General features: G+C 39.1%; 1 protein-coding gene across 1 annotated transcript in view; it reads right to left on the reverse strand.

The window, feature by feature from the left end:
• The window catches only part of LOC119794301 (metabotropic glutamate receptor 7), a 195,090-nt gene that overhangs the window by 116,115 nt on the left and 62,607 nt on the right, over positions 1 to 16,368 (reverse strand). The window contains exon 2 of the mRNA XM_038301790.1: positions 13,374 to 13,590. Coding sequence (XP_038157718.1) covers positions 13,374 to 13,590 — 217 coding nt within the window. The remainder of the gene's footprint in view (positions 1 to 13,373; positions 13,591 to 16,368) is intronic.

Consider the following 16,368-nt stretch of genomic DNA (forward strand, 5'->3'; position numbering starts at 1 on the left):
GTCTAATAAGGAAGTTAGATATTGCTGTTGGGAGGGAACAGGCTTGTAGATAAAAACCCACAGTGTGGGTAAAAAAAAAAGAGCCACTTTAAATGTTATCAGCCCATTAAAGGGCCATTACTAGTGGTTATCAGCCCCATAGAATGGCTCCTACCTCCCAGTAGGCTTAGCAGGTTGTTATCAGGGATTTAACCCTAACCCTAAAGTAATTCCTTTTTTTGCCCACAGAAATAATGAATCTATTTATGTATAATATGAACATATTTTGGTAGTTCTTCATCTATTGTCAAAAACTGACATGCAGGTTGCCTGTACATATATAAAAAATATCTATGCTGTCACCTGAGTTGTTCTGAAACTCCACATTAAATCCATATGACTGACACGTGAAAACATTTAAAGTGCATTTTTTCTTAAAAAGTACCTACATTCTAAATAAAGTAGATAAAAAAGTATAAAGTAGGTAAAGTGTAAATAAAACTTAAATTTTTAGATGTCGCCCAAGCAACTCTTATTAATTATAAGCTGCATATTATCAGCCATAAGAAACCAACTGGAAGATAAAGGAGGTGGGTGCTGAAACCATTCTATGTCTATGATAGCCATTTAACGGCTCACAGGTTCTCTGCATCCTTCACCCAAATCAACATTTTCTCCATGAATATCAGAGATGTATAAACTTATAGACCAAATTTTACAAACATTATAAGAAGAAGACTGTAGTAAAATGTCTTGCCCTTGCAGATTTTAATCCCAAACTGAGATTCAGTGCAACTGGATTCTCATTTGTCAACCAGCCCAGATCAATTGATTGTTATCAGCTAATCTAGGTAAACTGAGACGGGTAGAACAAGACTTAGGAATCTGAATCTATTATTACAGAATATCTGACCTATCCTCCATGAGGAAGGAATCCATTTTCCGAACACTGTTTACTTTTAGACAAAGCATAGATGTTTCGCCTTAAGAGCTAATCTTAAGCAGCACTTAGCATATAATGGTTCTAATGTTGACCTCACCAAAAGATTTTAACGCATTAATTGTCAGCTGTTTACAGGTGTCAGAGTGTTCTTAAGCTGCTGACCACCACTACCTCGACGCCAGAGTGTTTGCCAGTTTTGGGTACTCTAGCCAAGCTGAGTTTTGCTGAGTCAAACTGAGTTCTTGTCAACCTGAGTTTTAACATTGTTTTTGTCTTTGCCTCTCGGCAGGAAGTCATCCTGCAAACTGGATTTTTCTGAGTTTCTCTCCCTGGAAGGATCAACAGAGCTTCAAGCTGAGCTGGGGTTACAAACAGAAGGTTTGTACCCACTTTCCCCAAGAGATTGTTTGAGTTTCACACTGAGAAAGGGATTCATCTCCACTACGACCCGCAGGAAATCTGAGTGGCAGTCAGTTTCTCCGTTCACCCACAAACAACCGCATTCTGGGTAAACCCTGTTCCGCCCTCCACCGAATCAGACAAACACTGGAACAACAGCATACATTACATTCTGGAGTCAAAGATTCAACAACTTCTCTGGAAACGTAAGTCAGCAACCAAATCCTCTTCTCCAAGTTCACGAATCAAATTTCCCACTGAGCCTGAACTAATCGCTGTGTCTTCCGCATCTTCAGCATTTGGGTCTGAACTTTAGTAAAATCATGACAACAGGCTTATTCCTATAAGCAATTAAGAACAGGGCAGCCATTCTATATCTTTGTAGGACCTAAATTTTTTTTTTGAAAACTGGTTTTTGAGTACCCTCCCTGCAAAAGCACTGTATGGTGAAATACTTTTAGACTTTTTGCAGCCCTGCAGATGTGGCATATTACTGTAATCTGTGCAGAGTTTGGCTACAAAAGTGACCAAAGTGCTTTGGTATACGTCTGAAAGGGTTTACAGTTTGATTGGTTATAGCTGCACATGGAAAATTTTGAATTTCCACAGACTGAGCAAACTAATGGCACTGCAGTGAGTGCCTCTATATCGCCTCAATCAGCCTCTATATCAGCAACGCAGCAGGTCTGCAGAAGAAAGGAGACACAAGACAGCCTGCATGGAGATGCTGGCTGCAAACAGAACCATTGCTTTCTTCTACACCGGCTGGCTTCTTGGCTCAAAGTTACTTTTAGATTTTGAAGTGAGGATGACTGAGATCTGAAGAATCAGGAGTGTAAACTATTCCCACCTTCTCTGTTTCATGATTGCAGATCTTCACTGCTGTTCTGTGAATCAGATATTGAGCTAAGAAAAAACAGAAGATTCAGTGAGTGAAACCCCCACTATGTGCAAAAAACGCAATGTTTTTTAGGACTCATTTTACCATACTGTATTTGTTTGGGTGCAGAGTTATCTGTTATTAATCTGTTAGCAGATTTGTGGTGACTCTAATTAGATCATTATTACATATTAGGAGTTTTAAACCATGAAGCCAGGGTCTCATTTAGTCAGACATTGGCCACAGTATCAGACCCTTGTGTAAAGTTTAAAACCAATTCATGATTAAAAAGGCACCTCGGCATACTTGTAAACAACCTTCATACTTTAATGGCTCCAAAACATTTAAACCCTCAGAATCATGCAGAGCCTTTACATAGAAATGAAAATAGGAAATATTCTTATGTTTTGTACCTTTTTGAATACCTTTTTTTTTTTTCGTTGGACCTTTATTCTGCAGTACTCTGACCCTGCAGGTGCAAACATTTGGTTTTAAATCAACTTCAGCCTCAAAACCCTGCTGAAAGAGCAAATACCTGCAGGACAAACATCCAACGTCCTACAGGAGGCAGCCTGTTCTTCTTTTAGGCAGTCTGAAGAGGCCAACTCAGCACTTTAAATCCATCAGGAAGGAGAGCAAATATCTCCTCTCAGTCCTGCTGATTCAAATGAAAGCAGGTCAGTTATCTGCTGACATTTTCGTGAATTAGAGCGTCTAATGCTTGATAGCTACTGGTTGTTTCTGTAATTCTTCTGCTGAAGAATTACAGAAAACATTGACTTCATATTCAAGATCTTTCATTGGTAGCTATGCAGAAATGTGTCACTACTTAAAGTTTCTGCAGTGTTTTCTTTGGGTAGCATTTGGGTAGCTATGATCTAATTCATTTGGCTCGTTTTGTTGGTTGCACCATGAAGGAACAAGCTATCAGATGCTGACAAAGGATGCCTGGCGGTACTTATATGTTTAAAAGTAATCTACCTTGAGAGAATACGTTATCTGCTTAAAGATGTAAACACAGAGTGTTCCTTTACACTCCGAAAAACCTCCCCACGATATTACTGACTAAAATTTGATCAGTGATTTTTTTTCTTGTAAGACTCTTTCCTTTAAACTGACTCAACTGGAGATTACTTGTGTAGTCAGCGGATGAGTTAGCCTTATTGACAGTAAGCAAACCATATGACAGGAAAATGTGTCAGAGTAAGGAAAAGTTGTATTCATGTCCTCCAGCAGCCTAAGCTTATAGCAGCATAACTATAGAGATTGCTCAGGATAACCTGATTCACCATTTCCATCCCTGTTTTATAAAAAGGGATGCTTTTAACCTAGTCCTAAATATAAAGAAGGTGTCTGCCTCATGGATTAAAACTAGAAGTGTATACCACAGGATATAAGCCTGATAACTAAAAAACCTACCGCCCATTGTACCTTTAGAAGTTTTAGGGACCTCAAGTAAACTTGCAGTCTGGGATCAAAGTGTTCTGTTAGGAACGGAAGGAACAATCACATCTCTGATGTATGATGGAGTTTGATTATTTAGGGCTTTAAACATGAGAAAAAGATTTTAAAATTCCAATCTGGATTTCACAGGAGGCCCAGAAAGGGAACCTAAAATGGGGACATATGATTTCTATTTCTAATCTAAAAGTAAAGACATACATGTAGTTGATCTGGGTGGTTAGATTGATCAGAATTTATGGAAAACACAGATGAGTATAATCCTCATGCTGCAGTCAGGTCTCTGTGAGACAAAATCAATTGATCTGATTATCACAACCCTAATCAGTCACCAAGTTTTTGAAGACATATCTGATGTGCGATAAACCACCATTTGATTGTTGAAATATTCTGTTCAGTTAGAGCTGTATGGATTTCTTAAATCAGGTTTTAATGATTTACTCATTTTCGGGGAATGCTTTGGTGGTGCACATGACCCATGTATTGAGGCCTTAGTCCTTGACGCGGGCAACCCGGGTGTGAAACCGGCCTGTGGTCCTTTCCCGCATGTCTCTCCCCCTCTCTCATACCCCCTTTCCTGTCAGTCTACTGTCCAAAAATGAGCCACTATTGCCGTAAAAAAAGCTGTAAAATAAAACCCCCCAAAAAACCAATGATTTACTCCTTTTCAAAATTATCACTCATTGCTCATTTAGAAGGGATAAATTATGCAAAGGCAGTGATTCTATAATCAGCTGGGTGTCCTTAGAAAGAAAACATTTAACTACCGTTCTGTCTCCAATCCTCTTTACACCTTGGACTTCAGCTACAACACGGACAGCAGCCATCTCCAGAAGTTCTCAGATGACTCGGCCATTGTACAGTGTGTTTCTGAGGGGAAACGAGCTGGAGTATCGATCGGTCATCATTAACTTTGTGGACTGGTATAAGAAAAACCACCTGTGTCTTTACACCAGTTAGACCAAAGAGATGGTGATCAACTTTAGCAGTGGACGCCCACCTCACTGCCCCGTGAACATCCATGAGCAGGACATAGAAACTCTGGAGGGTTTGAAATTCCTGGATGTTCATGTCAAAAATAAACTGGACTGGACTCTTATCACCTACGCCCTGTATAAGAAGGGCCAGAGCCGCCTCAAATTCCTGAGAATGCTAAGGTTGTTTGGAGTGAACAGGCCCCTGCTTAAAACCTTCTAAGACTCTGAGATATCATCAGCCCTCCTCTACGCTGTTGTCTGCTGGGCCCCTGGCAGTGCAGAGCAGGACAGAAAGAGACTAAACAAACTGGCAAGAAAGACCATTTCTGTCCTAGGCTGCATTCTGGAATCAGTGGAGGAAGTGGCTGAGAGGAGGGTGCTGTCCAAGCTTACTGCCATCATGGACAACACCTTCCACCCTCTGCACCAGACTGTAGAGGAGCTGAGCTGCTCCTTTAGTGAAACTTTACTCTACAATGCAATACTACAACGAAAATAACTTGTGCAATGTATAATGTGCATTACTATTTGATACCCTGTTCAATAACCCGTCTCTCTATGTTTTACACCCAGTGCAATAACCATATATATACATATGAATATCCATCTATATAAATACCCATGTAAACACCCTGTGCAATAACTATTTATAATAATCCTACCATTAAAAAAGAAGCTGTCATATGTGGACGCACTGTATATGCTGTATATATCCCATGCGCTTTTTCTTCCTTTGGCACATTCTTCTCCTTTGACTATTTCAGCTGATGTAACAAGTACATTTCTCCATTGTGATATCAATAAAGTCAATCATTCCAATCAATCAATCAGTCAGTCAATATATCAATAAATCAATCCATCTGTATGAGTTGTCCCTATAAATTGCCTTCAATAAACGTGTTTTGAATTGTTGCTTTATAAATACATTTGATTGAAGTGTAACAGTGGATAAGCTGTGTTAATCTACAACACTGCATCCTGAGGTGGACTCTGGGCTGACGGAGGTTTTACAGGACTAATACATTTAATCAGATTACTTGGAAAAAGAGCTACGTCCAAAGGGAGATGCATTTCATCCCTCACTTTTTTATTACACTAGACAACCAGCAATTGAATGATAACATATGTTCAAACCTATTGCCACTGGTCAGATCAGGGTGTAGACCAGAGAAAATTACAAATTCCAACAGGTGTCATAATTACTAGCATGAATACCAATCCTGCTATATGTAAACTCCTCCTTAGCCAGGATTTAAAATTGCCTGTTTTGGGCCCGGGTAGACATTTGGGTATGGTTATTGTTGTCTTACGGGTGAGGTATACGTCTTTGGAGCTGTACAATACCAGAGTTACTTTCTCAGTGAATGTGTGTCTTAGCAGGAAAAATCTTTGAAAAATTATGGGGTTTGGTGTTCTAAGATCTAGGACTGCGCTCTCTTTGTACAGTACTGTCACTCAGCCGACCTGAAGCACCTGCTCTGCTAGAGGATGTTGTCAGAAAATTTTGATTTCTCTTCTATCATATATTAATTTATCCCATTTACTCACTATAAAAGTTTTCACTGAGTCTGTTTTACCTTCAAGGCCACACCATTCTCTGCAGGATGGTGTTTGCAGACCAGACATAGCCTCTTCCCTAACAAACCAGATTCTTTCTCAAGGTTTATTCATAACATGTTACTGTTTAACCAAAGAGTCTGTAATTTGTTTTGACTCTGACTACTTTTCCATTGTTGTAAGTAAGGGGGGAACGAACGCTGCTCCTGGAGAACAGGGCAGAATGCTGTGCCATAAGGACTGTATGATGACTGTTCTCTCTTTGCAAAGATATGAATAAATGTGCCGACTAAGTGAAATCCATCGATCTCCTTTTATTTAACTAGGATGAATAGTTGAATACTTTTTTCCCACAACAAGGACTACTTAGGTAAGCTACCCGTGGTGGTTTTGTTCTGGCTAACAAGTTTTGCTATCTGGTGGTATTACTCCTGACTGCCTAGTTCCTAAAGCATAAAAGACTAAAACGGAAGCAGAGGAGTAGCTAAACATCTGGTAAATAAAACAGGATAGAAGAGAAGATTGTGATTGAATATAAATCAACTACACAAGATGGTAAAGATATGAAAAACTTGATATAACTTGAAGCTCTCATTCTAATCATCATAACTTTGTCTGGATACATCCATTCTAAAAGTAGACAACCCTGAGCTGTGGACTCTGTTCTGGAGAACATTGCTGAGGTGTTTTCATACCTTTGAAATACCAGTTTCATAACAGTTTCTTTTGACATTTTCATTAAATCTGAGAAGCCCGCCCCCCAGCAGGACTCTGCAGCCCAGATAAGAAGCCATGCTCTTGTGACACCGTGAGGCTGCTGTGAAGTTCATTTAATCCAACCCTAGTTTAAAAGCTGCCATAGATCAATGCTCCACGGCTTATCCGGCTGGAAATAGTGGCCCAGCGTTTGGTGCTAAAAGATCTGTGGGGTGTCCTCCATGCTCCCTGGCACCGCTGTGTCCTTTCATAATCCCCTAAAAACTCCTGCACGCAAATGTCAGGACGCCTCCTAACTGCTGAACTACAGAGAGTCATCAGATTCCTGGAAATGTCAGTGAGATTATTCAGAGAGCAATCAACAACACCAGGAGCTCTAATTAATTCATTTCAAGCTCTAAAGCTTCTGCTAGTCAGCAGCTTGATCTGAGCCTCATTTAGGAGCAAAGAGTTGATTGTTTCAGTTGTTGGAGCGTTCAGATCACTATAGAGGTCTTCATCAGAGTGTTAACCATCACCTAAGATGGAAGAGACTGTAATGCTGCTCCTGCTCACAAATTTTTCAGATGGAAAGTTTTATCAGGAACTTCTGCTGTTCCATGAAAATACACTTTAGTTCTTCCATTGTTGAAAGGAGATGTAGCTGGGAATCACCAACCAAGCTCTCCCTTGGTCTTAAGATTAACTGGTAATTTGACAAGTAGAACACAGTGTGTCCAGATGGCCAGAGGTAATTCCACCTTTCTTTAAGTCAAAATATATATATATACCTCAAGCCTTGGACATAAAACCAACCCATTTTACGATTTGAATTACTTATTTGTGTGAAAATGAATTACCGGCTTTCATCATTTTAAGCAGATGATTCAGTAATGAATTGTTGGTTTTAATTTAACTGCACATTTGCACATTTGATTTTCTGTTCAGACTTTAATGCTTTGCAGATTCACCTGGATAAATTGAAGTTGGAGTTAAAGGCAGAAAAAAATCCAACATAATACTCTTTTCAAATTCTGTTTCTTTAGAGAACATTCGCTTACTAAAAAGCTGCTCAAGGTAAAACTCTTGACCCAGCTAATCATTAATTTTTCTTTTAAAGTTCATATTAAAAATTTGATATCTGAACTAAGGTTATGCTAGGGGGCTATTACCGCACGAAAACATGTTTCTCCCTTGGGCTCAGGAAACTTTGACAGCTGCTACCTACCTGTAATTGATTACAGTGATGCTGTGTATATGTGTGCTTCAAACAGTTGCTTGCAGCCATTGACTCCTTTGTGCCATTCTGCTTTGATATTTATTACTGGTTGTAGCCGCTTTACTTACCCCTGTGAACTGCATGAGAAAGCTGGCATGCCCTCTTTGAGCGGAAGGCAATATGCACCCTGGATGACCCTGGTTTAAAAAGCTTTTATTGGTTTGGTTCCAACTCATTTATGCACTTTTCAATGGAGAATTGAAAGCCGTTACGCATAAAACGCCAAAGATATTTTGTGCTTCTCTGTACCATGGATTAGAACTGAAAGGGAAAAGGGAGCTTTAAGTTTTTTTTACTTCTTTCTTGTAATACCTTCCAATCTACACAGAAACTGTTTGAGCTTGTTACACTGAAAAATGTCCTTCCCATCTTAATAATCATACAATGGAAACCCCTAAAAAAAGCCTGTGTTTTAATTATTAGTAATTAAATTAAATTTTTCCACTTTCATTATAACTCCTGCATTTTAAATTGTAATTTTTTTCACATTCTATATAGCTCACTTTAATATTTCAAATAGGGCTCCCCTTTAGAGAAAGAATCTGTTTTTAAGAGGAGGAGCACCAGAAGTCTTTCACTCCGGCTGAGAAGTCTGTGGACTTTGATGGGAATATTTCCAAAGTATCCAAAGTCGAACAATAGGAAAAAGTTCAACAGTAACTACTAGCAGTTAACTGTATTTCAGTTATCTACAGTACCAGGGTAATGGTCCCAGCTTCCAAGTAAGAAACATTTGATTTTAGGTTGAGAATATGTAGGGCTAGAATTCAGGAACATCATCAGTTTAAGATTATGGTTCAACTTTTCTTTAGACGCCTTTATTATGACACTGCAATGCAAATTTCTTTGTGTGCTTTTATTTCCTGCTGTACGTTCTAACCAGTTCTGTTTATCCAGAAGTTTCTTCCAGATAAACTATTAGAGTATTGTTTATTTTATTTTATTTGTCTTTTTAATGCATTTTAAAGACTGAATTAAAAAGCTAAGCTAACAGTTCTATATGTAGGTAGAGCATATACAGCAGGTAAAATAAGTAATGAACACCGCCACTATTATTCAGTAAATATATTTCTAGAGTTGCTATTGACACAACATTTTCACCAGATATCAGTAACGATCCATGCAATCAACAAAGAAATCATACCATATATGTCAAAAAAATTAATTTACGTGTAATAATGTAAAATGGCACTGGGGAAAAATATTGAACACCCTTTTTGAAATTGATTTAATTCTTTGTACAAAAGTCTTTGTTGGCAATGGCAGCTTCAAGACACCTGCTGTATGGAGAAATGAGTTACATGTATTGCTCAGGTGTGATTTTGGCCCATTCTTCCACCTTTAAATCTTGAAGGTTTCGAGGGCCTCTTCTATGATCTTTGGTTCTTTCAATAGATCTTCTATTGGATTCAAGTCAGGTGATTGGCTGGGCCACTCTAGTAGCTTTATTTTATTTCTTTGAAACTAATTGAGAGTTTCCTTGGCTGAGTTTTTTAGGTCATTGTCTTGCTAAAACATCCACCCACATTTTATCTTCATCATCATGGTAGATGGCAGCAGATTCTTAATCGAGAATTTAGTTTTTCATTGATCCTTCCTTCAGTTATTTGAGGTTTGCCAGTACCATGTGTTGAAAAACAGCCCCACACTATGATGTTCCCACCACCCAACTTCACTGTTGGTGTTTTTGGGGTGATGTGCAGTGCCATTGCACAGTGACCTCCAAATATGATGTTTATTATGGCGTCCAAAGAGTTCAGTTTTGGTCTCATCTGACCAGACTGTATTCTCCCAGTTTTTCACAGGCTTGTCTAAATGTTATACAGCAAACGTTAAATAAGCTTCAACATGCTTTTTCGTCAGCAATGCAATCTTGCCTGGTGAGAATGCATATAGGCTGTGGTGTCTGACTTCATTCCTTTAAAACAATTTACCTGCTAATTCTAGGTCTTTCTGAAGCTATGCACAAGTGATCTTTGGCTCTTAGACAAACTCCAAACTTCCAGTGTGGCGCCCATGGAGAGCAATTTTCCCCTCTAGAAGCAGCAGTTTCTCACACATGTGTGAATTTCTTGTGCGGTGGTAGATACACCATGCGCAGAAGTAGTTTAACATACATGCGAAGATGTTTTTTTTGCTCGCGGGTGTTTTGAAATAAATGTGACACGATACTCCTCTGTCTGCCATCATTATGATTTGCAAACATAAGGTTGTGAAGGTCTTGAGAAAGCTCTTTACTTTTACCCATCATGAGATATTTAATGTTTGATACCAGAGACACATTTTATAGGCCGTCATTTAGGATGGAACAGCTGATATGAATTTACACTAACAAGGGGTAGGATTACTTTCTTATTACTGAGAGATTTTGACTGGTGTCTCGGCTTTCCATGCCTTTTTCCACCTCCCTTTCTTTACGTGTTCAATGATTTTCCCCTGTGCCATTCCACATTATTAGACATAGCTTAATTTCTGGACATCTGTAGATTGATTTTTTTGTATGTGTGAACTGCATGACTTGTTAACGACATCTGCTGAAAATGTCAAGTCAATAGGATCTCTAGAAATATATATTTACAGAGAAAATGGTGGCTTGTTCAATAATTCACCCAATGCATTGCTCTAGTTAACCACATGCCTTTTTACCGTAGTAGCCTTAATTTTGTTTCTGATAAATTTAACCAAAAAAAATATTTCTACAGGGGTTTAAACACTAATATAATGTTTAAAAGTTTTATGGTACTAATCCGTAAAGGGAGGGGTCTAAATTACATGTGCAATATTTTTGTTTTACAGATTAAATGAAGGGGCTTGTGATCTACAAGGGTTGCTGCACAAATGATGTAAAAAAACTGGTTTGGTTCAGCAGTAGTAAAATGAGGGAATGGTATGAGCAACAGGAAGTTTGAGATGGACCAGAAGGATTAAATACAAAGCCATGGAGTTGAAGGTAATCATTTCTATTTAAAAATAGCAACAATAACAGGAATATTGAATATTAGCTATAGTGCAGCTCACATAGGTAGCTACTTTCAAAGTAAAAGAACATAAGTGAAAAATAGAAAATATCGAAATAACTGCAGTTTAGTTCAAATATGAAAAATAGAAAATATAATCAAAAATTAGATTCAGCATTTGTCTGCTGTTTAAATTGTTTTTGTTAAAAAAGTTTGTACATTTTGAATAGAATATATTCCATACTGTATGTGTGCAGATCAGAACAGTTTGACAAAGCTGATGCTTGAATTTCCTATCTGTTTTTTTTTTTACCACAACAGCTATTTAGGCTTGTGTTCATGGGAGAAAATAGGAAAGAGCAAAAGTTTGTGAGGAATCCAGTTTGTGTGGTCTGTTGTTTGTGTTTGTCTCTCCCTCCACCACCAGGTGGCGCCCTGTCCTCGCTGGTCCTCCCTGCACACCTGCTTCTCGTTGGATCATTATCAGGAGGAGTACTTAAGCAGTGGACTGTCACTACCTCGAGGCCAGAGTGTTTGCCAGTTTTGGGTACTCTAGCCAAGCTGAGTTTATCTGAGTTCTAACTGAGTCTTTTTTTCACTGAGTCTAACCTTGTTTTTGTCTTTGCCTTTTCGGCAGGAAGTTATCCTGCAAGCTGGATTTTTGGCCTTCTTCCCCTTGAAGGATTTTTTGAGTCTCACACTGAGCAGGGGATTAACCTCCACAAGTTCCATTAAAGTTCTCCTGGATTTCCGAGTGACAGTCCTCTCATACTCCTCTGGGTTTACCTGTCCACTCTCCGAGTCCCATCTTCACTTGGTTAACCCACACAGACTGGATTCTAGGCGAGAGAAGAACCCTCTCAAATGTGAGTCCCCTTAATTTTATTATCCTTACGGCATCCAAGATTCCCACCATACCTGAACTCACCTCTGTGAACTTCCCTCCTCCCTTCCAGTCCGGTTCACCAGCCCTCTGAGTACCAGATCCAACCCCTAAACGCTTACCACAATAAACCTGTTTAACCCTTTGCCTTGCTCTCTGAGTGCTTCTCTGCATTTTGGGTCAGATCCTTAAATAGATCATGACAAAGTTATTTAATTAATATAAAAAAATCAATTAATGAATGCATATAAGTACACAACATTCTCCACAGCCAATCAGTGTCCTTCGTTTAAAAGACGGGACTGATTAACACAAAGTTGATTCTGTCCATCTAACATTTGATACTGAAGGATTCAAAAACAATTTTACTGAAGAAGGATCTGACCAAATTCACAAACATGAACTGAATGTAACACACAAACAACCCAACTAGGGTTAAGTCACCTTCTTTGTCTAACACTTAATGATGGTGTCAAATGAAAATATCCTCATAGACAATATGTGGGTCTAATTTTCTGATTAGAAACCTGAAAATCTCTGATCAGCTTACAGGTAGAACCAAACCAAACACTGCTCGAGTCCTGATCGTTCTGTAGTGACAGCTCAAAGATTTTAGCTGTTAAAGGTCTGGGCTGACTAACAGTCCAGTCTGCATGGAATGATCAGTTGAATAGAACAGAAATACTTTTATTGTCCCACAGGATCAATGATCAGTGATGATCTGAGACTGTAGCAAAATAGAGCTACAGTACAAAAAACGCACATGAGGTTATCTAGACTTAAATCGTGTTACAGTCTAATGTAAACTCTGCAAAACCAAACAGCTTTGGGAAATCCATCGCTGCAGCGTTGTCATAGCAACAGGAGTGTTAATAACAGCAGCTGCTAAAGGATGGGTACCGGTCACAGTTGGTGCCGTTAAATCTTCATTAATCTGCTGCTTGTTTTTCTGTGAATAAATAAATAAAATGTAGATTTTACTCATTAAAACGTAGTTATGGATGTAATGATACAAACAACACGTTTAAAGTGCTGCATAAATATTTAACAACCACAGAAACATTCTGTTAGTCTTCATCCACAACCACGGCTTACAGTAAGAAGAGAATGAGCTGAGAATTTCAACAGGGCTCTGCAGACTGGCAGATTTCAGAGAAAAGGAGCAGCTGGTGTGACAGCAGACAGACAGCAGAAAGAGATGCAGACACAATCTGCAGACTTTCAATTGGCCGCTGTTAAAACGAAGCTCAAAGTCTGGAGCAGCTCCATCATACTGCAAAACACTAACCCTGACCAGGACGACTTTAACTCAGCATGGTGTGGATTCTGAAACACATCCATCAGATCCGGACTCCATCTTACCTGCTTCTCTGGAGAGTTGCATGAAGGCGTCCACCCCCTTTTCCCCATAGCTCCCCTCAGAGGCTACCGTGGAGACGTAGTTCCAGCCCATGGCTTTAACGATGTCCACCATGGCCTGTGCCTGGAAGCTGTCTGGAGGAACAACTCGTGAGAAGAAGTCGTAGCGGCGGTCATCGCTTAGTTCTGGAGCAGTGGATGCATAGCTGATCTGTGGGATCTGGAAGGAAAGAATGAAAGAGGGACTGAGTTAAGATGAATCTGAGGGGAAAAACACTGATCCGGGAATTTCTAAATAATGAAACTAAACCTTCAGATTTTGCGAACTGATATACTGTATTTACTCAAGCTTTGGATTTAAAGCTTCCCCTAGTTTTAAATATAGGAATTGTCCCACATGTCTGATTTCTATTTTTTTAATATAATGAATAATTGCACCAGAGGAGCCAACAACCAAATAATGTATCAATGTTTCTGTAAATCTCCATTGTGTCATTTTAATGATTGGCTGTGTCCGAATGTCTGTCCTAATCAATATATAGGGCACTATATAGTGATTAAGCCATTTTAAATGAGTGCCTGAACGTCTTGGATGAAAAAGTACTGTAAACGCAATTTCCCACAATGCATATTGAAAGAGTGATCATCCATGGTCATTAGACGAGCAGATATGTCCCAGATTGCTTTGCAAGAGCTCTCCTCACAAAGCATATTGGGATTTGTTGTGACAGCGGCCCACTGGTGGGTAGTGACAAAAAGGCGCAGGAACCGTGTGGGGAGGTGGAGTTATGTGACCAACGGGGGGTGGAAAGTAGTAATCATCTGTCCGAAAGATCAGTTAACCGAGTTCACTATAAAGTCCACTATATAGTCCCCGCTCTATATATATTGATTGAGGGGTTTAGGGGAAAGGGCGGACGCTCGGACACAGCCACTGTCTATACATTGTCGTTTCAGTCATTATAACTATGATGTCATTGTTCAGTCATTCGGTTTATTGTGTCATCGTTTTATGCTATCATTATTGCAGCCAATGTTTCCATTTATGTTCCAGGCATTAGTCAACCAATGCTCCCCTGATATCACTGTCTCAATAATGTCATATAGGCTCAGTTATTTTTTTCTAAGATGTAATTCTTTTATTCATTGTCTGCATATTGTCATTTTTGAGCCAGTGTCTCTACCATGCGATTGTTTCATTTTATCCATGATACCATAGCTTCAGTTACTGCATTTATGACATGTTTTGAGTTATTTTCTCAGGGATGTTATTGTTTCAGATATTGTCTAAATGCTGACACAGGTGCAATCATTCTCTTCATGGTGTTGTTCTTTCATTTGATCTATCAATGATGTAACTGTTTCTGTCATCCTGTGCATTGTGTCAAGTGTTTAAGGCATTCAGTCCATGGTAATTTTTCTTATAGCCGGTGTGCTCATTTCATTATTACAGTTATTGATTCCAAATTAATTGTTTCAGTAATTCTGTCCATGATATGACTCTTTCAGTTTTTCTATACATCAGCATTGATGTAGCCAATGTATCATTTTTTAAGCCATTGGATCTATGTAGTCAGTGTTTCGGTTATTGACTGCCTGATTTCATTTTTTACATTTTGTCATTCTGTTTGCTTACTCATGGTTTACTTCATTCTATCGATGTCATTTTTTCCATGGTTTCCCTGTTTTATTCATTCTGATCAAAGTGTCTTTTACCCTACGGGCCTCATGCAGCATTTTTCGTATTCTTGATGTAAATTTTTCTTACTTCTCTTCTACCGTAGGCTCCTATGAGTGCACCCAGTGCACCACATCAGACTCAACAAAGCTTCTTGACTTCACCAAATTATTGTAAATGATCCACGTAAACCCAATGCAGTCCACCGGTGCATTAGTGTGCATTTCTGAGAAATTTAAATCTGCATAAAGACTGCTCCATTAATGCCATATAAGGGTATAAATTCCCACGCTTGTCAAAAAGTGTTTATTCACAAACAGGCATTGAAAATAAATGATATATTTAAAGAGAACCTTCACTGTTTTAGAAATAAAGATTCTGCCAACTGACAACTGAGTGACAGAATTAAAGGACTAGTAAAAACTAAGCAGTGGAGAACATATCACAAGAGTTGTAAATGCTTTGGTGGGACTGTTACAGAAGTTGAAACTACAAGTATAACCAAAAATTAAAATCATTACACCTGTCTTGTATATCTAAAAACCACTTCTGTCAGCCCTTCATTTCACTCTCCATCCCTCCCATAAAAGGCATTAACTGTTAACAGGGAATCTCTAAATTGATGAATTCAGAGTGACCCAAACTTTCCACATCTTGTGTAATAACAAAGCCAAGGAGCTGCCATGGAAAACCAGTTGATTGCATCATTGACTCGAAGGCAATCCCTCACACTAAGCATGCTTTTAGCGACAGTGGAGAGGAAAAACTCCCTCTTAACAGGAAGATTGTGAGCGGCCATCTGCTGAGGCTGACTGGGGTTCAAGGAGACAGAAGCAGGGATACAAAAGGCAACTGTAATTGTTATTAGTGTTTGCATTAAAACTACAAGAAATCACCTCAGCCTCTCTGCCTCTGCATTTGGGTCCTCTAAACCACAACCAAACCCTGACACGTCCAGGAAACACACAGCCAGGCAGAGAGAGCATGACATCAGAGATTGAACTAAAAGGTTCTGCAGAGTTGAAGAATAGAGATAGAATGAAGCAGAATGATGAAAAAGGGGTCCCTATGTCCTCTAGAAGTCTAAGCCTATAGCAGCATAACTATAGAGATAGCTCAGGATAACCTGAGCCCCTCTAACTATAAGCTTTATCAAAAAAGAAAGTTTTAAGCCTACCCTAAAAACTGGAACTGGTTGGTTCCACAGGAGAGGAGCCTGATAACTAAAAGATCTGCCTCCCATTCTATTTTTAGAAATTCTAGGAACCACTAGTACACCTGAAGATTGAGAGCAAAGTGCTCTGTTAGGAACATTAGGAA

Source organism: Cyprinodon tularosa, unplaced genomic scaffold, assembly GCF_016077235.1.
Source record: "Cyprinodon tularosa strain WSP-4 unplaced genomic scaffold, ASM1607723v1 ctg474, whole genome shotgun sequence".
NCBI classification, from domain to species: Eukaryota; Metazoa; Chordata; class Actinopteri; order Cyprinodontiformes; family Cyprinodontidae; genus Cyprinodon; species Cyprinodon tularosa.